At 51.0% G+C, this 21780-nt stretch overlaps 2 protein-coding genes across 3 annotated transcripts; one reads left to right on the top strand and one right to left on the bottom strand.

Moving 5' to 3' along the window:
- The first annotated feature begins 1382 nt into the window (after positions 1-1382).
- CIB3 (calcium and integrin binding family member 3) lies at positions 1383-11334 on the top strand. 2 transcript variants are annotated; one of them, XM_068169494.1, is made up of 6 exons: positions 1383-1519; positions 2586-2620; positions 5974-6085; positions 6943-7090; positions 8798-8993; positions 10851-11334. In XM_068169494.1, exons 1-6 carry the CDS (start codon positions 1469-1471, stop codon positions 10870-10872), a joined length of 564 nt encoding a protein of 187 aa, XP_068025595.1. In that variant the 5' UTR covers positions 1383-1468; the 3' UTR covers positions 10873-11334. The 2 variants fall into 2 exon arrangements, with proteins under 2 accessions (XP_068025595.1, XP_068025597.1); XM_068169496.1 differs by lacking the exons at positions 2586-2620; positions 5974-6085.
- Positions 11335-15084: 3750 nt separating this feature from the next.
- On the bottom strand, positions 15085-21354 carry RAB8A (RAB8A, member RAS oncogene family). Its single transcript, XM_068169520.1, has 8 exons — positions 21217-21354; positions 20632-20692; positions 20367-20427; positions 19788-19865; positions 19295-19384; positions 18607-18672; positions 17375-17425; positions 15085-16292 (listed from the first exon to the last, which is right to left on the bottom strand). The coding sequence occupies exons 1-8, from the start codon at positions 21338-21340 to the stop codon at positions 16200-16202; spliced, it is 624 nt and encodes a 207-aa protein (XP_068025621.1). The 5' UTR covers positions 21341-21354; the 3' UTR covers positions 15085-16199.
- Between the last annotated feature and the right edge of the window lie 426 nt (positions 21355-21780).

Here is a 21780-nt window from a genome sequence, read left to right as displayed (position 1 = left end):
CAAAGAACAGAAGTTTTTCCTCAGGTTCAAGTGAAACCTCCTGTCTGCTAGTTTGTACCCTCTGTCCCTTGTCCTGTTACTGGTCACACTGAAAAGAGCCCAGTCCCATCCTCACGACCTTTAGCTCTTGCTGAGCATTGATCAGATCCCCTCTGGGGCTACTCTTCCCTATGCTCCACAGCCCCAGGGCTCTCAGCCTCTCCTTGGAAGAGGGATGCTGCACTTCCTTCATCATCCTCATAGCCTTCCATTGGACTCTTTCTAGTAGTTCCCTGTCCTTTTCAAACAGGGGAGGCCAGTTGAGAGGTGTCCCTGCCCATGGTGGGGAGGTTGGAGTAGATGATCTCTGAGGTCACTTCCAACCTGAACCATTCAGTGAATCATAGACTATAAAAACACTCTCTCAATGTCTCTGCATATATGCATCATGGCACACTAACAACTGTGTGAGTCATAGAATAATGTGTGTAAAGTAATTTGTGTTAGCAGAGTAAAGAGGCTGAGCAAACGTTATCAATACTGCCACCAGGACAAACTACTACTGGCACTAGTGAGAAGGAAAGGGCAAGGAGTTACCACCACTGTTAGTCATAGAATTGTCAGGGTTGGAAGGGAGCTCAAGGCTCAGCCAGTCCCAACCCCCCTGCCATGGCCAGGGATACCTCACACCACGTCAGGTTGCTCACAGCCACATCCAGCCTGGCTGCAAAAACATCCAGGGATGAGGCTTCCACCACCTCCCTGGGCAACCTGTGCCAGGCTCTCACCACCCTCCTGGGCAACAACTTCTTCCTAACATCCAATCTCAATCTCCCCACTTCTAGTTTTGCTCCATTCCCCCCAGTCCTATCCCTCCCTGACACCCTCAAAAGTCCCTCCCCAGCTTTCTTGTAGCCCCCTTCAGATCCTAGAAGGCCACAAGAAGGTCTCCCCAGAGCCTTCTCCTCTCCAAATGAACAGCCCCAGCTCACTCACTCTGTTTCCATGTCCACAGCAGAGGAGCTCCAGCTCTCTGCTCATCCTTGTGGCCCTTCTCTGGACACCTTTCTAGCATCTGCTCTTAATTCTTAAATAAAGAAGAAATCCACTGTTAACTCTTTCCTGTTGATTGACTGCAGCTGGAGGAAGGAGAAGGCATCCCCCGTGAGGTCTCCCTGGCTGCTTCAAAGCCACCAGAAGCTATCAGCTGTTTGGCTAAATGGTGTAACCTGAGGCTTTGTTGTGCACACAGGAGACAGGTGAGTGATGCTGGATAAGAGCCTTGAGTAGCCAGACTAAAGATTTGATGAAATGCTCCTATTATGATACTTTGCAGCCTGGGGAATAGGGGAGGTGGTTACTTGATCCTCTGCTATACCTGCAGCTCATTGTTGCAAGCTTTTAATAACTGAATATCCAGAGGTATAAAGCTGCCTTTGGGGGCAGGGGTAAAGGACAATGGGAAAAGAGGCAGCACTCAGAGCCAGGAATGGGCAACAAGCAAACCATTTTCACCCCAGAGCAGCTGGATGCATATCAGGTAGGAAAGAAAGGAAATGGCTGTTGGGGCAGGAGAGAGAGCAGCAGTGGAGGGCTGGTTTTAAGCAGCCTCTTTAAACGTTGCTGAGCAGGAGTTCTGAATTGCAGCAAAGGTTTTAGTAACGTTGGTGGAGTCTCCCAGCTAGGAGAGTTATGGAATGCTCCTAATTATGTGCCAAAAAAAGGAAAGGAAAGGAAAGGAAAGGAAAGGAAAGGAAAGGAAAGGAAAGGAAAGGAAAGGAAAGGAAAGGAAAGGAAAGGAAAGGAAAGGAGAGGAGAGGAGAGGAGAGGAGAGGAGAGGAGAGGAGAGGAGAGGAGAGGAAAGGGGGGGGGAAGGAAAAAAAAATAAAGGAGAGGAGAAAAAAATGAAAGGAAAGGAGCTAAAAGGAAAGGAAAGAAAGGAAGGGGGAGAAAGGAAAGAAAGGAAGGGGGAGAAAGGAAAGAAAGGAAGGGGAAGAAAGGAAAGAAAGGAAGGGGGAGAAAGGAAAGAAAGGAAGGGGAAGAAAGGAAAGAAAGGAAGGGGAAGAAAGGAAAGAAAGGAAGGGGGGAAAAGGCAAGGAAAGAAAGGAAGGGGGGAAAAGGCAAGGAAAGGAAAGAAAGGAAGGGGGAAAAAGAAAGAAAGGAAGGGGGAGAAAGGAAAGAAACGAAGGGGGAGAAAGGAAAGAAAGGAAGGGGGAAAAAGAAAGAAAGGAAGGGGGAGAAAGGAAAGAAACGAAGGGGGAGAAAGGAAAGAAAGGAAGGGGGGAAAACGCAAAGAAAGAAAGGAAGGGGGAAAAGGAAAGAAAGGAAAGGAAAGGGGAAAAAAGGAAAGGAAAACAAGGAAGGGGGAAAAAGGAAAGGAAAGAAAGGAAGGGGGGAAAAGGAAAGGAAAGAAATGAAAGGAAAGAAAAAGAAAGGAAAGGGAAAAAAGGAAAGGAAATGAAAGGGGGGAAAAAAAGGAAAGAGGATTACCGCTTGGCCACCTCTGTGCCAGCAGAGCTCCATCTGAGTCACTGCACTGAAGACGTTCGGGCCCAATGCATGCTCCAAGTGCTCACTGAGTGTTGTTATCTTCCCTTCTTCCCCAGGACTGCACGTTCTTTACGAGGAAAGAGATTCTGAGGTGAGCCTCAGGCGCACTTTGGGTGCCTCAGCAGAGAGGCTGCTGGAAAGAGAAGTTACAGAGAGGGGAAGCTGCTGAAAAAACAAATCAAATCCATTTCAAGTGGAGTGACAGAAATTGGAAGCAAAACTTTGGGGCATTTTAACGGGGAAGCTGATCTGGGGCGAGCCGGGACGCTGCCACTGGGATGAAGGCAGCAGCCTCTGCTGGAAGGGAATGTGGAGAGCTGGAGGTTACACAGCTTGGCAGAGAGCAAGGGATGGTTCTGTAGTTCTAGCTGCAATCCTCTCCAGTTTGCAAATATCTCTACCTGTTTACAGTTGGTTTATATCTCTTTATATATTTCTAGTTCTCTATATGTATTTTATATCTATTTGGCCAGATATTTATCTGTATTTCCTGTCTATTTATGTCTCTATGTCTGTATTTGTATTTATATCTATTTTATTTATGTCTATTTTATGTCTATTTATCTCTCTATATATTTCCATTTCTATTTCCATTTCTATTTCCATTTCTATTTCCATTTCTATTTCCATTTCTATTTCCATTTCTATTTCCATTTCTATTTCTATTTCTTTCTATTTCTTTCTATTTCTTTCTATTTCTATTTCTATTTCTATTTCTATTTCTATTTCTATTTCTATTTCTATTTCTATTTCTATTTCTATTTCTATTATTTCTATTTCTATTTCTATCTTTCTATTATTTCTATTATTTCTATTTCTATTTCTATTTCTATTTCTATTTCTATTTCTATTTCTATTTCTATTTCTATTTCTTTCTATTATTTCTATTTCTATTTCTATTTCTATTTCCATTTCTATTTCAGTTTCCATTTCTATTTCTATTTCTTTCCATTTCCATTTCCATTTCCATTTCCATTTCTATTTCTATTTATTTCTATTTCTGTTTCTATTATTTCTATTTATTTCTATTTCTATTTATTTCTATTTCTATTTATTTCTATTTCTATTTCTACTTCTATTATTTCTATTTCTATTTCTTTCCATTTCTATTTCTATTTCTATTTCTATTTCTATTTCTATTTCTATTTCTATTTCTATTTCTATTTCTATTTCTATTTCTATTTCTATTTCTTTCTATTTCTATTTCTATTTCTATTTCTATTTCTATTTCTATTTCTATTTCCATTTCCATTTCTATTTATTTCTATTTCTATTTCTACTTCTATTTCCATTTCCATTTCTATTTCCATCTATTTTATATCTATGTCTAGATTCAAAGTTTGATATTTACTTATTTTCACAGAGTTTATGCCTTTATTTCTATACATTCATATTTTTATTTGACATCTCTTTATGTCTAGAGCTATCTTTTTGTTTGTCTCTGCTTTGTATCCATGTATGTCTCTCTATAGTTATATTTCTAGCTATTTTATGCCCCTATATTTCTATTTGTATCTATTTTGTGTCTATTTATGCCTGGAGTGATATTTTAATGTTTATTAATTTATTGGATATGCTATTTATTTATTTGTATATATTTATATTTATCTTTTAGATCGATTTTATCTATATTTATATTTTTATTTATATCGATTTCATATCTATTTTTGTCTCTTGTCTCTCTATATTTATATTTACAGCTATTTTATGTCTCTATATTTCTACTTCTGTTTCTATTTTACATCCATTTATGTCTCTTGTCTCTCTATATTTATATTTACAGCTATTTTCTGTCTCTATATTTCCACTTCTATCTATTTTACATCTATTTATGTCTATATTTTTATATATGTTATTTTTTAACACGTTTATATTTTTATTTTAGATCTATTTTTGCCTATATTTATCTCTTTCATTTGTATCTATTTCACATCTATGTTTGTCTATATTTGCAATTTCATATTTATTTATTTAGTATAGATTTTAATTATTTGGTTTTATTTATTTATGGATATTTCAGATCTATTTTTATATATTTATATTTTTATCTTTAGCTATTTATTTTTATATATATTCTTAATTTCATATATTTGTCTTTTTATTTGTATCTATTTTATATCTATTTATGTCTCTCTAGAGTTATATTTTCTCTATCTCTGTCTATATCTATATCTATATCTATATCTATATCTATATCTATATCTATATCTATATCTATATCTATATCTATATCTATATCTATATCTATATCTATATATCATCTCTATCTCTATCTCTATATAATCTATCTATATCTATATCTATATCTATATCTATTTTATGTCTATTTTCTGTCTCTATATTTTTCTACCTCTATATATTTATATTTATACTTAGATCCATTTCTATCCATTTACACATATTTATATCTATATCTATATCTATATCTATTTCTTTCTATATCTTGATCTATTTCATCCTATTTCTGTCTCTTTCTACCTATTTTATATAGGTTTTGAAGGCCAGGCTGGATGTGGCTGTGAGCAGCCTGCTGTAGTGTGAGGTGTCCTTGCCCATGGCAGGGGGGTTGGGACTGGCTGAGCCTTGAGGTCCCTCCCAGCCCTAACAATTCCATGATTCTAATCCTGTGATCCTGTATGGAGTGAAGCTAGAAAGGTGACCAGAGAAGGGCCACAAGGATGAGCAGAGGGCTGGAGCTGATCTGCTGTGGATGTGGAGACAGAGTGAGAGAGTTGGGGCTGTTCATTTGGAGAGGAGAAGGCTCTGGGGAGACCTTCTTGTGGCCTTCCAGGATCTGCAGGGGGCTACAAGAAAGCTGGGGAGGGTCTTTTGAGGGTGTCAGGGAGGGATAGGACTGGGGGGGATGGAACAAAACTAGAAATGGGGAGATTGAGATTGGATGTGAGGAAGAAGTTGCTCCCCAGGAGGGTGGTGAGAGCCTGGCACAGGCTGCCCAGGGAGGTGGTGGAAGCCTCATCCTCATCCCTGGATGTTTTTGCAGCCAGGCTGGATGTGGCTGTGAACAACCTGACGTGGTGTGAGGTGTCCCTGCCCATGGCAGGGGGGTTGGAACTGGCTGAGCCTTGAGGTCCCTTCCAACCCTGCCAATTCCATGATTCCAAATCCTTCTGGCTAAGCACTGCTCCTGAACCAAATGCAAGGAATAATGTGAAGGTAAAGGGTTAGGGTGGCTGTGGCTGTGAGCAACCTGCTGTAGTGTGAGGTGTCTCTTGCCCATGGGCAGGGATGATCTGGAATGATCAGGGATGACCTGGAGGATCCTGGAGGTCCCTTCCAGCCCTGACAGCTCTATGATTCTAATCCTGTGATTCTGTAAAGGCTGGGGGAAAAAAGCTGCAGAAGGATAGAGAAAAGGCCAAGCAGAGACTCCCCCAGGGTCTAACTCACTCATTGCCTGACCTAAGCCTCCCTTCTCTGCCCCAGGCTGTTCTACAGGTACAGAGACCTTGCCCCCCAGCTGGTTCCGCTCGACTACACCCATAAACCAGACGTGACACTTCCCTATCAACTCATTGGCAGCATGCCAGAGCTGAAGGTACCCAGCCAAGGACACGACTAGAATCAAGTGACACATTTCAGCTTCATCATCTACCCCACTCCACTTTAATAATTTAACCCCCTACTAATTGCTGGGAGGCTGAAATGACAAATAAATTTGGGCGGTGGGAAGGCAAAAAGGTCCTCTCTGGAAGCTTCCAGAGAGGTTCCCTGAGGTGGCACAAAGGTGAAAGGAGGCTGCAGCTGTGCCTGCCTCTGACACAGCATCAGGCAAGGACTCAGCAGAGTGTGGAGGGTTTGGCAAAATGAGGCTGCAGTAAAAATAGTCTTGCTCCAGTTGTGGCTTCCATTCGAGCCCTCAGCACCAGAAGGATATTAACCTGCTGGAGGAGAGCCAGAGGAGGCCACAGCAATGCTGGCAGGGCTGGAAGCCCTCTGCTGAGAGGCCAGGCTGGGAGAGTTGGGGGTTGTGCAGCCTGGAGAAGAGAAGGCTCCAAGGAGACCTTCTGGTGGCCTTGCAGTGCTTAGAGAGGGGAGCAGAAAGCTGGGGACAGACTTCTGAGCAGGGACAGGGCAAGGGGGGATGGTTTGAAACTGAAAGAGGGAGACTGAGAGTGGAGAGAGAAGGGAGAAATGTTTGGTGCTGAGGGTGGGGAGAGCCTGTGCCAGGTCACCCAGGGAGGTGGGAGCTGCCCCCATCCCTGGAACCATCCCAGGGGAGGTTGTGTGGGGCTGTGAGCAGCCTGCTCTAGCTGGGGATGTCCCTGCTGCCTGCAGCGGGGTTGGGCTGGCTGAGCTTTAAAGGTTCCCTTCCCATCTAAAGCATTTCTGTGACTCCATGCTCCTGAAGAAACCCTGGGGCTGACCTCCCCCTGCTGCTGTCTCCCTCCCCAGGACAATCCCTTCCGGCAGCGGATAGCGGAGGTGTTCTCGGCGCGGGGAGATGGCAACATGACCTTGGATGATTTCCTGGACATGTTCTCAGTGCTGAGTGAAATGGCTCCCAGAGACCTGAAAGCTTATTATGCCTTCAAAATTTATGGTGAGACATGCCTCCAAAAGAGGGAAACGTGGAGGGAGAGGGGAGGGAGCCCTGCAGCTGCACCTGGGGGGGTGCAAAATATTCCTAACCACTTCTAGTCAGGCACCTTTCTTACCACTGAGGTTGTAGCCAGCTGGGGGTTGGTCTCTTCTCCCAGGGAACCAGAACAGGAGGACACAGTCTCAAGCTGTGCCAGGGGAAATTTAGGCTGGAGGTGAGGAGAAAGTTCTTCACAGAGAGAGTTGTTGGTCATTGGAATGTGCTGCCCAGGGAGGTGGTGGAGTCCCCATCCCTGGAGGTGTTCAAGAGGGGATTGGATGTGGCACTTGGAGCCATGGTTTAGTCAGTCAGGAGGTGCTGGGTGATAGGTTGGACTTGATGATCTCTGAGCTCGTTTCCAACCTTATTGATTCTATGGTAAATTACTCTTCTGGCCCCTTGGAAGCTTCTGCTCCTTGTTATCCCTTTGGCTCTCCTTGGGTTTGGGATTAGGACTGGCTGCAAACTGTGCAAGCTGCACTTTGCAAGAGCTGATAAAACATTCAGGAAACTGTTCTGGCTGAGGAGCTGCTTGGCAAAGTGCAGCCCAAGGGATGTGGCTGCCTGTAAACCTGCAGGTGGTTTGGATGCAGAGGTAGGGAAGCCCACTTCCAGCCCACTTCCAGCTTACTTCCAGCCCACTTCCAGCAGTTTTCTCCATGGATTAAAGGTTTTGTTGTTGCTGCTATTTTGGTTTACAGTGCAATTTTTCAGTTCTGTTCTTTAGCATCAGCTAAAGCCAGGTGACACAGCAAACAAAACCCCTTTCCCTTTGCCATTTAAAGGACATGATTCAGCAAGGAGGTTAAACAGCTGAATCCCCACCAAAGCTCAGCCTTTACCTTCACCTTATTCCTTGCATTTGGTTCAGGAGCAGTGCTTAGCCAGAAGGATTTAGAATCATGGAATTGGCAGGGTTGGAAGGGACCTCAAGGATCAGCCAGTTCCAAGCCCCCTGCCCTGGGCAGGGACACCTCACACCACAGCAGGTTGCTCACAGCCACCTCCAGCCTGGCTGCAAACACCTCCAGGGATGAGGCTTCCACCACCTCCCTGGGCAGCCTGTGCCAGGCTCTCACCACCCTCCTGGGGAACAACTTCTTCCTAACATCCAATCTCAATCTACCCACTTCTGGTTTTGCTCCATCCCCCCAGTCCTATCCCTCCCTGACACCCTCAGAAGTCCCTCCCCGACACCCTCAGAAGTCCCTCCCCAGCTTTCTTTTACCCCCTTCAGATCCTGGAAGGCCACAATGAGGTCTCCTGGGAGCCTTCTCCTCTCCAGCCTGCACAACCTCAACTCCCTCAGTCTGTCCTCACAGCAGAGCAGCTCCAGCCCTCTGCTCCTCCTCGTGGCCCTTCTCTGGACACCTTCCAGCACCTCCAGATCTCTCCTGTAACAGACCTGGCTGCTGGCCAGCCTCTGTTTAGCCACCAGACCACGGCCATCGACAGTTTCACTTCCAGTTTCCACTTGCTCTCCCTGTGGCTGCTGAGGAGCTTTGCTGTTTGGCTGCTGAGGTTTCAGCCAATCAAACACAGTTCATCTGATTGCTGCTTGGGGAATTCTGCTCAACCTGGGCACCAAGCCTGTCAGGGTCTTGGCAGTCAGCCCCTGGGCAGTGCTGACTTTGGGTCACTTTGCCTTCATTTGCTTTCCCCTCCCAGATTTTAACAACGATGATTACATCTGCAAAGCAGATCTGGAGAAAACTGTCAACAAGTTAACCAGGAATGAACTTACCCCAGAAGAAGTCAACCTGGTCTGTGAGAAGGTGATCTATGAAGCTGATGCAGACAATGATGGCAAGCTGTCCTTGGAAGACTTCCAGCACATGATAGTGAGAGCTCCAGATTTCCTCAGGTAACTTCTGCTTTCCATTTCTAACACAGAATTGCTCTTAGGGCTGGGGTTGGTTTTTGGGTCTGTGGTTTGCATCTCCTCAGCACTCCCAGAGTCACAGATTGCACTGGGTTGGAAGGGAGCCTCAAAGGGCATTGTCTCCAACCCTCCTGCAGGCAGCAGGGACACCTCCAGCTAGAGCAGGCTGCCCAGGGCTGCAACGAGTCTGACCTTGAATGTCTCCAGGGATGGAGCCTCAGCCACCTCCCTGGGCAACCTGTTCCAGTGTCTCTTCACCCTCACTGCAGAGCTTCCTCCTGAGCTCCAACCTAAACCTCCCCTGCTCCAGTTCCAAACTACTGCCCCTTGTCCTACCCCCACAGCCCCTTCTGAACAGCCCCTCCCCAGCCTCCCTCTAGCTCCCCTTCAGACATTGAAATGCAGCTCTGAGGTCTCCCTGGAGCCTTCCCTTCTCCAGGCTCAACAGCCCAAACTCCTTCAGCCTGTCCCCATAGCAGAGGTTCTCAGCCCTCTGATCATTGTTGTGGCCTCCTCTGGACCTGCTCCTGCAGCTCCATGTCCTTGTGTTGAGGGCTCCACAGCTGGAGGCAGCACTGCAGGTGAGGTCTCCCCAGAGCAGAGCAGAGCAGAGGGGCAGAATCCTTTCTCTCCATCTCTGGCCACAGTGCTTTGGCAGCTTTTAGTAGAGCTGCCTGCCACAAAGACTGGGAAAAGAGATGCTTGAAGGAGTGTGGAGGCTTCTTGGGCTTGCTCTTTGACCCTCCCATGTGCTTCTGCCATGACAAACAGTCCTCTAATTTAAGAAGTTAATATTAGCAGTGAGGCCCCACTGATAAGCACAGGGCTTAGCTCAGAGGGTGCCTCTGAGCCTGCTCTCTGACTCATGTCTTACACAAAGCAGCTCTCAGCTCTTGTGTTTATTGAATGTTCCAGGTCTTGACAAGGGCTTTGCAAAGCAAAGTTTCCAATTTCTTGCAGTCCCAGGACCTTGACAGGCTGCAGAGCTGGGCCCATGACAACCCCATGAGGGTCAACAAGACCAAATGCAAGCTGCAGCTGGGTCAGGGCAATCCCAGGCACCAATATAGGCAGGGCTGGGACTGGCTGGAGAGCAGCCCTGAAGGAAAGGACTTGGGGGTGCTGGGGGAGGAGAAGCTCAACAGGAGCCAGCAGGGAGCACTTGCAGCCCAGAGAGCAAATCACATCCTGGGCTGCATAAAGACAAGCACTGCCAGCAGGGCCAGGGAGGGGATTCTGCCCCTCTACTATGCTCTGCTGAGACCACAGCTGGAGCTCTGGGGCCAGTTCTGGAGCCTCTGTGCCAGGAAGGATCTGGAGGTGCTGGAAGGTGCCCAGAGAAGGGCCAGGAGGATGAGCAGAGGGCTGGAGCTGCTCTGCTGTGAGGACAGACTGAGGGAGTTGGGGTTGTGCAGTGTGGAGAAGAGAAGGCTCCAAGGAGACCTAATTGTGGCCTTCCAGGATCTGAAAGGGGTAAAAGAAAGCTGGGGAGGGACTTTTGTGGGTGTCAGGGAGAGATAGGACTGGGGGGATGGAGCAAAACTAGAAGTGGGGAGATTCAGATTGGATGTGAGGAAGAAGTTGTTCCCCATGAGGGTGGTGAGAGCCTGGCACAGGCTGCCCAGGGAGGTGGTGGAAGCCTCATCCCTGGAGGTGTTTGCAGCCAGGCTGGATGTGGCTGTGAGCAACCTGCTGTGGTGTGAGGTGTCTCTGCCCATGGCAGGGAGGCTTGGAACTGGCTGAGCCTTGAGGTCCCTTCCAACCCTGACAGCTCTCTGACTGTGGTGGCTCCCTTTGAGCAGGGGGAGGTGAGTGACCATCCCTTCCTCTCTTGAACAGCACATTTCACATTCGAATCTGATCCCAGCTGAAGCACTTCTTCAACCTCCTCCAGCAACTCTTACTTCACCTGAAACTACCCTTCCAGAGAGAAGTCAATGAGAGGAGCAAAGAGGACAACTGCTGCTGGCTGAAGCCCTCAGAGATGTCTGTCTCTTACTTACCTCTTCAAAAGGAAACCATTAAGCTCTTCATTAACACTTCCCTGTCATGTAACAAAATCTCTCTCTCCCCTCACCCTGTGAGAGCAAACCTGGCCTGGAGAGGGAGATGGGATTTAGCTTGTTGAAGTTCAGATCCCACCAGGTAGGTCAGGGGCTTGTATCCAATTACAGCCTCTAAAATACCCTTGAGAAAATGCCTTGGCCAGGATTACAACTTGGAAAGTATTAAAACTAACCAACCCCAAGCAAACCTGCTCTGGTTCATCAAAACTCCGCAGGCAACTCCTCTGAGCAGCTACAGAGGAATCCCAGCATGGCTCAGGTTGGAAGGGACCTCAGAGATCATCTACCCCAACCCTCCTGCCATGGGCAGGGACAGCTCTCAACCAGACTTGGCTGCCCAAGGCCTCATCCAGCCTGGCCCTCAACACCCCCAGGCAGGAGGCAGCCACAGCCTCCCTGGGCAGCCTGTGCCAGAGTCTCACCACCCTCATACTGCAGAGCTTCTTCCTCAGCTCCACTCTAACTCTGCTCTCCCTCAGCTTCAAACCATTCCCCCTTGTCCTGTCTCTAGCCACCCTCATGAAGTCCCTCTGCAGCCTTCCTGCAGGATCCCTTCAGGCAGCTTTAAGGTCCCCCTGGAGCCTTCCCTTCTCCCAGCCCCAGCTCCCTCAGCCTGCCCTCAGAGCAGTGCACTAAATGACTTTGCTGAAGCATTCTCCCAGCAGCAATCACAGGCCCTGAGCAGCACAGAGGGCAGAGCTCTGGTTCAGACCTGATAATGAGAAGTCAACACATGTGAAGGGCAGGAGAGCCCAGCCCAGGCTCCTGCCCCTCCTGTCTGTCTGTCTGTCTGTAGAACCCCCCCTCTGTGTGCCAGGCAGCAAGGATGGAACACAAGTGACAACCTCAGGTGGTAAAAGTCTCTTTTCATAAGAAGTTTATTTATGCAGTGCTCAGGGTCCTGTACAACCAGAGTAAAAACATCCAGCCTGTAATAAACAACAGGCTTGGGGGTTGAATACAAAGAAGGGGGGAGGAGAAAAATCAATGAGAAGTGTTTAAGAAAGCAGCTGTAAGGGGGGGGAAGAGTGGCAGCCAGGAGTGGGCAGTCTAAAACCACAGTTTACAGGCATTAAAAAGGAAATAACAATGTTGGGCTGCATGAAGTTGCCTCCAAAGCAAAGCCCCAAGTCCCAACTCAAGCTCAGAGCCCAGCATGTAGCTCCCCCAGAAAGGCTCCAGAGTCCCTGTCCCTGGAGGTGGTCAGAAGAGGACTGGCTGTGGCACTTGGAGCCATGGTTCAGGTGTCAGGAGGTGTTAGGTATTAGGTAACAGGTTGGACTTGAGGACCTCTGAGGTCTTTTCCAACCTGGTTGATGATTCTGTGATTCTAAGCCCTCCCCCAGGCTTGTGTCACCCTGGGGAGGAGTGGGAGATGGGTGATGGAGTAAGGCAGCCTGAAAGAAGCAAACTGCACCAAACTGTTCAGAGCTTTACTGAACCTAGAAGTGAAGGCAGAAGTCAGCCCTCAGCCCTCCCCAGCCCCCATGGACTCCCAGGACTGGCTGTGGCACCCTTCACCACCACTCTCTGGGCTCAGCCCTCCAGCCAGTTCCTAACCCAGCACAGAGTGGAGTGGTCCAAGCCACCTCCAGCTTCAGAGGCTTATGGTGAGTTTTCCCCCCCCCCCCCCCCCCTCTTTACTGGAAGCAAACTGAGCTACAACTCCCCCCTGCAGCTCTTCATGCAGCACCTCTTCTGGCTCACTGTCTTTCCAGACTTTAGAACCCCAGGGTGGAAAACATCCACTGCCTGCTGGAGTGCTCCAAGGTTTCTGGCTGTGTTTAACCTGATGCAGACAAAGAACTGAGCCTTGAGCCTTCTCCTGCCCTCCATCTGCATTTTAGGTTTCACAGTGCTGGTCTAACTCCTGGGTGATCCTCTCTCCCCCTCCAGCAGCCCTCCCAGAAGTCAGTGATGACTGACTACAGTCACAGTAGCTGCATGAAACTTCCTGAGATCAGGCAAGGATGCTGCTGTCCACTGAGTCAAACCAGGCTGTGAAGGGAACTGATGCTAGGGACTGGGGGCAGGAAGGTGCAGCAGCCAGCAGGAGATGGACCAAAAGGCATTCCCCTAGAGAGAGCCAGCTCTGAGTGCTAGAGAGGAGCTTCAAGGGAGGAGGGAGAAGACAATTCCATCCCTCAGGCTTTAGCCACCTGTAAATGAAGGTTTGCTTGCCCATCCCAAGCTGAGTTTTCAGTTTGGAGGCACTGGCAGCAGGCAGGCAATGCCCAGCACCACAGAGGACAGCCTGGGACACCAGCTCAGCCTGACCACTCACTGCTCAGCCCCTTGGGGAAGCCAGCCTGGTTACCCTGGAGTGCAAGGATGGCTGGGAGGCAATTCACATCTCCTAAGCCACAGACAAATCCTTAACCAGGTCACTTTTGTGGAGGAAAACCCAACTCAGGCCATGCCTTCACCACCTCCCCAGCTGAGCCTCTGTGACTTCTGGGAGCACACACAAAGCCTTCCTGCAGAACCATCCTCCCCTCAAGACAGAGGCTTCCACCACACCCTGAAGCCCAGACTAGCAGCAGAGTAACTTGGGAGGCTCTCCAGTGGCTCCCCTTCCTTTTCTCCTCCATCTGTGTGCAATGCTCACCAACTCCTCCAGCTGAGAAGCCACAAGCAAACAAAACCCCCAAGCAGCAGAAGGTTCTGGTTAGAGCAGAGCTCTGCAGATGACTCTGAACCATGAGCAGAGCTCTCTGTGCTCTGCAAGCTATTAAAGCTAAGCCAGAGGCTGGTAGCCTATCAAATGCATTTTCCTAACCCAGCAACTGTAGGAAAATGCTCTTTCCCTGCCCCCCAACTTGAGAGAGCCAAAGCAACACTCCTGCTGTGCCCCACTGCAAGCTGCAGAGCTGTAAAGTTCCCTGATGAAACCTGACAGATCTTCCAACCACAGCCCCACTTGGGAGTGCTGCTCTGGAGGCCACACTCCAATACCACAGGCTTGAAGAAAACAAAGCTGGGGTGGTGTAGGGGGGGGAGTTAAATTCATTGAGCTGAAAATCAAGCTTTAATTTGCCCCTTAAGTGCAGCTGTCAATGTAAACAAAGCATGTTCAACCAGTTGCAGTGAGTGGCAGGACACAGCCTGGATGTGCATCTCAAACACACCAGAGTTCAATTAGGACACAGCAAGACTGGGAAGCAGCTGGCTTCTCACTGGCTCCTTCTGTCAGTCTAACTGAGAGCCAGGCTTACAGCCTCTGAACAGGGAGCAAGCAGCTACCTGGGAGCTCCAGAGCCCAAACCAGGGAGCTCCAGAGCCCAAACCAGGGAGGCTCCAGAGCCAGCAGCTGCTAACCTGGGAGCTCCAGAGCCCAAACCAGGGAGGCTCCAGAGCCCAAACCAGGGAGGCTCCAGAGCCAGCAGCTGCTAACCTGGGAGCTCCAGAGCCAGCAGCTACCTAGGAGCTCCTGAGCCAAAAACCAGGGAGCCCCAGAGCCAGCAGCTGCTAACCAGGGAGCCCTTGGGCCAGCTTCTAACCTGGATGCTCCAGAGCCAGCTAACCTGGGAGCCCCAGGGCCAGCAGCTGCTAACCAGGGAGCTCCAGAGCCAGCAGCTGCTAACCAGGGAGCTCCAGAGCCAGCAGCTACCTAGGAGCTCCAGAGCCACAACTTGGGAGCTCCAGAGCCAGCAGCTACCCAGGAGCTCCAGAGCCACAACTTGGGAGCTCCAGAGCCAGCAGCTACCCAGGAGCTCCAGAGCCAGCAGCTACCCAGGAGCTCCAGAGCCACAACTTGGGAGCTCCAGAGCCAGCAGCTACCCAGGAGCTCCAGAGTCAGCAGCTACCCAGGGAGCTCCACTTGGCTGTTACACTTTCATCCATTGGAATGTAGGAGACTGTGCTGATAGCAATAAAGACAAGAGAGAATCTTTCCACTGAGGCCTAAATGTGGTTTGCATTGCTGCTGCCTGCCACCTGAAGTGATGGAGAACTCAACTCAGCAGCCAAGCAAAGCTCACTGGAAAAAAGTCTGTTTGCAGCAAGTGTTGAGATGTGCAACATTTATTTGCATATGTGAGCCAAGTGTGCCTGAGGACACACAACTGGAAGCAGTGCAATACATTTTCTTGTCACCATTTCTAACTAGCTACTACATCATGACAGACCTGGAGTCAACTGGAGAAGGAGAAGCCACCCCTGGTGCTGCTCCAGATCTTGAGTGGGTTGTCCCTGCCTGAACCAGGGCTCTGGTTCTCCCAGCACAGACTCTGGAGTGCTTGCACAGGACACCCCCTCCCCTGGAGCCATCACCTCTTGCTGAATGTGTCTAAAGAGGACTCACTGTGGCCAGCAGCTGCTAAAAGTGCCTCCCCAGGACTCCCCAACCTCCTCTGAGCAGCTGGAGCACTGAATTACAGTCAGGTCTGGCATGGCTCAAGTCACTCCTGGTGGTCAGGGTCCATCACAGTCACAGCACACTTTGGTTTTTATCAAAAATAGAGATTCCTTTCAGGAGGAGTCAGCAGCTCTGCAGCTCTGCAGCTCCAGCTGGCCTCGGGGATTGTCTGGGGACTGAAGGAGCCACAGCCAGCTGGAGATCCTCTCTGGGGCAGCAAAGAGGTGGAGCTGCAGAAAGCTTCCTCCTACCTTCCCAAAGGTAGAGCCCCTCCTGCTCACCCAAGTGGTGTGAGGCCCCCAGGCCCCTGCTGAGGCTGGGGGAAGCAGCATGTGCCTCCTGGACAGGCTGCTGTGCTTTCATCAACCTTGGCATCGGCGTTGCCTCGCCGCCATCAGAACATCGGACCCAAATCCTCTCCAGTGTGTGGGTCCACACCAGCAAGCAACAGGAGGGCTGAAGCCTGGCAGCAAAGGTGCTTCACCACAGGTCAGTGTTTGGTCTGCCACTCTCCCTCTGCTCAGAGAAGCAAGCCTGGCCCCAGTGGCAAGCTGACAAAACCCCAAGGGTAAAAACTTCATCGTCTCCCAAAATCCAAGAGGCAGAGGGGTCCCTAAAAAATAAACAGCTTCTCACTCAGCTGGTCACAGAGTGACAAAGGGAGGTGGAGAATGCTAAGTTCCACAGACAGAGGAGATCTCATCACTCAGAGCAGGCACAAGTCCAGTGCAGCTGAGCCAGGGGCTCAGGTTAAGGCAGTGTCCCTCACAGAAGAACACAACGGAAGAAGCTGCTTTTCTTTTGCTGGTCTGGTGTGATTTTGACTCCCTGGTTGCTGCCCTGGGGGCTATTGCCTTCCTGAAGGGGCAAAGAATAGGCAGTTACTTGTTTGTACCTCACAGCTGGGGTAGTTTTAAAGGCTGTGCCTTGAAAGGGTTTTGTTTTTTTGGTCACAGAGCTCGAGGAGAAAAGTAGCAAAGAAATCACTGCTGGGGGAGCAGAGGAGAACAAAGACCACCCTCAACCATTCCACTGGAGAGGGATCTACCATCAGCCTGCTGGAACTGTGAATCCAACCCCTGGGGCAGTTCCCAGGCATCCATCCTTCACAGAGTTCATTCTATGGAATCAACCTTGTCAATGCCCAAAGCCCAACAGCAGCAGCAGGAGCCTTGGACTGCAGGCCTCAGCCACTGCAGGGGGTCAGAGACCCACATCTACAGGCAGCACACAGTGCCTCTGCTTTCCATCAGCTCACAGATAGCTGGGGTTAAAAATACAAGGCAGGGCCTGTTTGGCTCCTGAAAGCACTCAGGAGCTGGCAGCCAGACCCCAGTATCACAGCTCTGGTCAGGGGTAGGGAAGGGGAAGGGAGGGGAGGGAAGGGGAGGAGGGAGGTGAATGCTCAGCAAAAGCAGCAAAACCTTCATCAGCTTCCCTTCCTAAGGAGCAAACTGACCAAAGGGTCTTGAAGTGCTGCTTATTTGTTGCCCAGAAGAGAGCCAAATCATTTCTCAGGCTGTTGCCCACAGGAGTTACCCCCAAACCAAAAACAATCAGTTCTGGACCTATGTTCAGCCACACTGAGGTTTGAAGGCAGCCCCTGAAGCAGGAAGGGGGCCTCCCACCTGCCTCATCTCTAGGATCCCACTGTTTTCAGCCAGCAAGGAAGATCATCAAGCTGCTCCTGCACTCCCATGGCTCCCAATAAAACCAGCTAAAGATACTTTTAGTTCAGAGACTCTCACCCACTGCAGCTAACTCCTGACAGGCTGAGACAGTTTGTTTCTAGGCCAAGGTCAGAGCCTGACCTTCAGTGCATCCCCCATGAAACAGAGCAGAGAAACATTGCTTAGACACTGGAACAGGAGAGGCTTTTCTGGGGGTTTTCCCCCTCCTCCCTGTTTCAAGAGAGTTTGGACCAAGCCAGGGTTACTCACCAACTTCTTGTCCATTTTTGCTTTGATATCTCTGGCAAGGGTGAAAAATGCCTGTGACAGGTAAAGCAGCAAAGTGTTAGCCAGGGGACAGAACAGCTTCCAGCAGCTGCTCAGCAATCAGCTGCCTCCCTGACTTCCTCCAGATGCTGACCTCCTGAAGCACATCAAGGGTTTGGGTTGGGTTTCCCCCACTCCAGGTTTTAAAGTTCCATCTCTAAGCTCTTTTCTGAACCTGAGACCACACCAGCACAGGGCAGCCAGAGTGGGGCACTGCCAGGGCTCACCAGTGGGGAAACATCAGCAGCTCTCAACCACCTCATGGAAGGTGGAGCCCCAGGGTGAGGTTTCCAGTGTGCTGCTCTAACCCAGCTGGGTGTTCCCCCTGTGTTCTGCTCTAAGCTCAAGGCCTTCACAGGTGAGGGCCTCACCTGCTGGAAAGCAGCTCTGCAGTGCCCCAGTTGACAACAGGATGACCATGAGCCAGCCATGAGCTTTTTTGTGGCCAAGAAGGCCAATGGAATCCTGGAGTGCATCTAAAGTGGAGCCAGGAGGTTGAGAGAGGTTCTCCACCTCCTCTCCCCTCCTCTGGTGAGGCCTCATTGGGATCATTGTGTCCAGTTCTGGGCTCCCCAGTTCAAGAAGGACCAGGGACTTGCTGGAGGGGGCAGAGCAAAGGGCTGTGGAGATGCTGAGGGGCCTGGAACATTTCTCTTGTGAAGAAAGGCTGAGGGACTTTGGGCTGTTTGGCCTGGAGAAGACTGAGGGGGATCTGATCAGTGCATTAAGGCACTCACAGGGAGGGTGTCAGAAGGATGGGACCAGGCTTTTTTCCAGTGGTGCCCAGTGACAAGGGGGAGTGGGCACAAACCTCACCATAAGAAGTTCTATCTACACATGAGGAAGAACTCCTTCAATTTCAGGTGGCTGGAGCCCTGGGGCAGGCTGCCCAGAGAGGTGGTGGAGTCTCCATCCCTGGAGACATTCAACCCCCTCCTGGAGACTGCAACCCTGGGGAAGCTGCTGTGGGTGCCCCTGCTTTAGCAGGAGGGTTGGACTGGAGGATCTCCAGAGGTCCCTTCCAGCCCCTATCACTCTGTGACACACAGAACACAGGGATGTGCCCTGGGCAACCCATGCACAGCACCTAACAACCCAGCTCTGCACCCACCAGGACAGAGGAAGTGTTCTCATCCCTTGCTTGCCCCAGCCCCAGGGGAAGCTGCAGTACTTACATTCTCTATGTTTATGTTTGCTTTTGCACTGGTCTCCATAAATTTAATCCCAAAACTGGCAGCAAGCTGAACAAAAGGAGGTTTGGTGTTAGTTGGGGAAGATGGGAACAGCTCCAGGCACAACATGCAGTGCAGGCCCTGCCCTCCCAGCCTCACTCTCAGCAGCCTGGGGACTGAGCCCAGCAGAACCACTTGAAGAAATCAGGAGCTAAAGCCCTCTCCTATCAGCACCTGGGCTGTGTTCTGCTGGTTACACCCTGCACACCTTTCAATCCACTCCTTTAGGCCTTTTAATCCCTTTCCTTGCACAGGGACCTGGGCAGTCTTGTGAGATCTGCAGGGCACTTTCTCTGCCTTGACTCTTGCAAGACCTGACACCAGAAAAGCCAATCTCATCTACCTTGCCTTGGTGGCTTCCAGCCAAAGAGCCATTTCCTAAATGCCAGGCTCCAGCATCATTTCTCTGCCCTTTTCTAAGACAAAGTCCAGCTTTGGCTTTGCACCCAACACATCCTGACCCAGGTAACAGAGACTCAGCTTTTGACCAGAGTGGGGAAATGCACAGCCTGGGAACCATTCAGCAGCCCTGCTCAGAAACAACACCCAAAGCAAGGGAGAGAGTGCCCAACACCACTGTGGGACCCTGAGAGGTCCAAGTTAACAAGCACATGCAGTCCCCAGCACTTACCTTCTCCCCTTGCTCTCTAGAAACCTGTCTTTTGTCGTTTGCATCACATTTGTTCCCCAGAATCATCTTCTCCACATCTGGTGAGGCGTGCTGAGACAGAAACAGAGCAAAGAAAGGGCTCTGGCTGGGGTGGTTTGACACAAACACTGTCAAGAGATGAGGCACACAGCCACAGAGAAGCTGGTGCCAAGCACCCTCCACAGCTTTATGGGCTCCCCCAGACCCCTCAGCCCTGCACAACCACAGTTCTTGAGTCACTTTGTGGAGGAAACAGCACCTGCCAGGCCCCTCACCACTGGGAGGGCTGCAGCCCACACTGCTGGCTCTGGTGTTACCAGAACCATGGCAGGCCAGGAGGTACTGCCCCATTTTCATTCAAGTCATCTTCACATCAACTCAAAAGAAACCTAACACTTCTGAAACATGTGGACAGCTTTTGGAAGCAGCAGCAGCAGCTGGAACACTCAGCAAGGAAGCAAGCAGGCAAGCTCACCTCTTCAATGTTCCTGACCCAGTTCCGAATATTTTCAAAGGATTTCTCGTTGGTGATGTCATAGACTAACATAATGCCCTGGAGAGCAAGAGGAGACAAGAGGGCTTCAGCTGGAGATTAGGAAGGAATTCTTCCCAGGGAGGGTGGGGAGACACCAGCACAGGCTGCCCAGGCAGGTTGTGGATGCCTCCCTCCATGGAGGTGTTCAAGGCCAGGTTGGAGGAAGCCTTAAGCAACCTGGGCTGGTGGGAGGCATCCCTGCCCATGGCAGCGGGGTTGGAACTGGATGATCTTGAAGGTCCCTTCCAACCCAAAGCATTCTATGAATCTATGAACTCAGCAAAGACCATTCCTCAGCAGCTGGCTCCCAGCGACACCCAGTCGGCGTGCAGCGGGTGAGATAAGGGCCGTGGGGAGCAGCAGTTGTAGAGCAGGGCTCAGACAAAAGCCCTCCCAGCACCTCCCACTGTCCCAGCACAGCTCCAGCACCGCCGATGAGTATTTAGGCAGGCCAAGTGCAGAGGCTGGCGGGCAGCGGTGCGGGGCCGGCGCTCCTCCCCGCCGGCAGCAGGCTCCTACCATGGCTCCCCGGTAGTAGGCAGTGGTGATGGTCCGGAACCGCTCCTGCCCTGCCGTGTCCCTGCAAGGCACAAACACAGCGGCTCATGCAAACCACTGCCAGCCAGTGCCACCCGCAGCTTCAACTAATCGAAGGTGAACCAGTCTTTAGGTGCCCTACAACCACCCTTTAGTTTCTAAGGCACAGTAAAAACTGATGAACAACCGAAGGAGGTCACCACCCGACCCCGACAGGCACCCGGCGAGCACAGAAGCAAACTCTCACCATATCTGCAGTTTAATTCTCTTGCCGTCCAGCTCTATAGTCCTAATTTTAAAATCAATACCTGAAAGGAGAAGCAGCCACATTACTCCGAGTTTCTGCCGAGAACCAAAGGCACACTTTCCCCTCTGATCTCCCTGCTCGGATTCTCTCTCGGCCCCAGCTAGCGAAAGAGCGCACTCGGCTCACACGCAGCAGCGAAGTCCTGAGCGACTCGACCCAGATCTCCAGAGGTCCCTTCCAAGCCCTACCATCCCGTGAGCCCCGCCACGCGGTGAGCAAATCGCTCTGGCTAAGCGCAGGCAGCCGGCGCGGGGCCGAGGCTCACTACCGGGCTGGACACTCCTCCAGCACCAGGCTCGGAGACCCAGCGGCCGCCGGAGCCAACCGGGGCCGCAGCGAACCCGCTCCCTCCGCTCCCGTATCCCGAACCAGAAGCCGCCCTCAAACTCTCCCGGGCGGGACGAGCCTCTCCCAGGCGCGGAGTGGGAGCCGCAGTCGGCGCCAAGCGGGACCCCCAGCCGGCGGGGGCCCGGGCCGCTCAGCACAGCTCGGCTGGTGGCGGCGTGGCCCCTCCCGGCCCCTTACCGATGGTGGAGATGAAGGTGGCGTTGAAGGCGTCCTCGGAAAAGCGGAAGAGCGCACACGTCTTCCCCACGCCCGAGTCCCCGATCAGCAGCAGCTTGAAGAGATAGTCGTACGTCTTCGCCATGTTCGCGGGCACCGCCCCTCCGGCCGCGCCCGCCCCCCGCGCCGCCCCACGGGCCGCGCCCGCCGCCCATCACCGCTTGCAGCGCGCTTACTGGCTGAGACCGAGCGCGTCACTCAGAGTTCGCCAGGAAGCGCTCGGAGCCGGCGTCCCATTGGCCGGCGGCCCTGGCCGGGGTGTAAGCGGCTGCGCCATTGGCAGCTCGGCCCCGCGGCGGGCGTCCGGCGCACCGTCACTTCCTGCTGCGGGCGGAAGACGAACGCGAGCGGATGAATGCCGGAATCCCAGCGTCCCACTATGGGGCGGGGTGGGGAGGTTTGGGAGGGACCTCTGGGAATTATCCATTGTAACCCCCCTGCTAAAACAGGGCACCCACAACAGCTTGCCCTGGCTCACAACAGCCAGGTGGGGTTGGAATCTCTGCAGAGAAGGAGACTCCACCA

The sequence above is a fragment of the Melanerpes formicivorus genome, unplaced genomic scaffold, assembly GCF_026170545.1.
Source record: "Melanerpes formicivorus ecotype bairdi unplaced genomic scaffold, bMelFor1.0.p_v2 SCAF_187, whole genome shotgun sequence".
Taxonomy (NCBI): Eukaryota; Metazoa; Chordata; class Aves; order Piciformes; family Picidae; genus Melanerpes; species Melanerpes formicivorus.
This window is presented reverse-complemented; position numbering and strand designations above follow the sequence as displayed.

Coding starts and splice junctions, on each gene's coding strand:
- CIB3 (XM_068169494.1), top strand. CDS start 1,469: ATGGGCAACAAGCAAACCATTTTCACCCCAGAGCAGCTGGATGCATAT. Junction 2,621..5,973: donor ACGAGGAAAGAGATTCTGAG/GTGAGCCTCAGG, acceptor TCTCTGCCCCAG/GCTGTTCTACAGGTACAGAG. Junction 6,086..6,942: donor GCAGCATGCCAGAGCTGAAG/GTACCCAGCCAA, acceptor CTCCCTCCCCAG/GACAATCCCTTCCGGCAGCG.
- RAB8A (XM_068169520.1), bottom strand. CDS start 21,340: ATGGCGAAGACGTACGACTATCTCTTCAAGCTGCTGCTGATCGGGGAC. Junction 20,693..21,216: donor CACCTTCATCTCCACCATCG/GTAAGGGGCCGG, acceptor TTCTCCTTTCAG/GTATTGATTTTAAAATTAGG. Junction 20,428..20,631: donor AGAATTAAACTGCAGATATG/GTGAGAGTTTGC, acceptor TGTGCCTTGCAG/GGACACGGCAGGGCAGGAGC.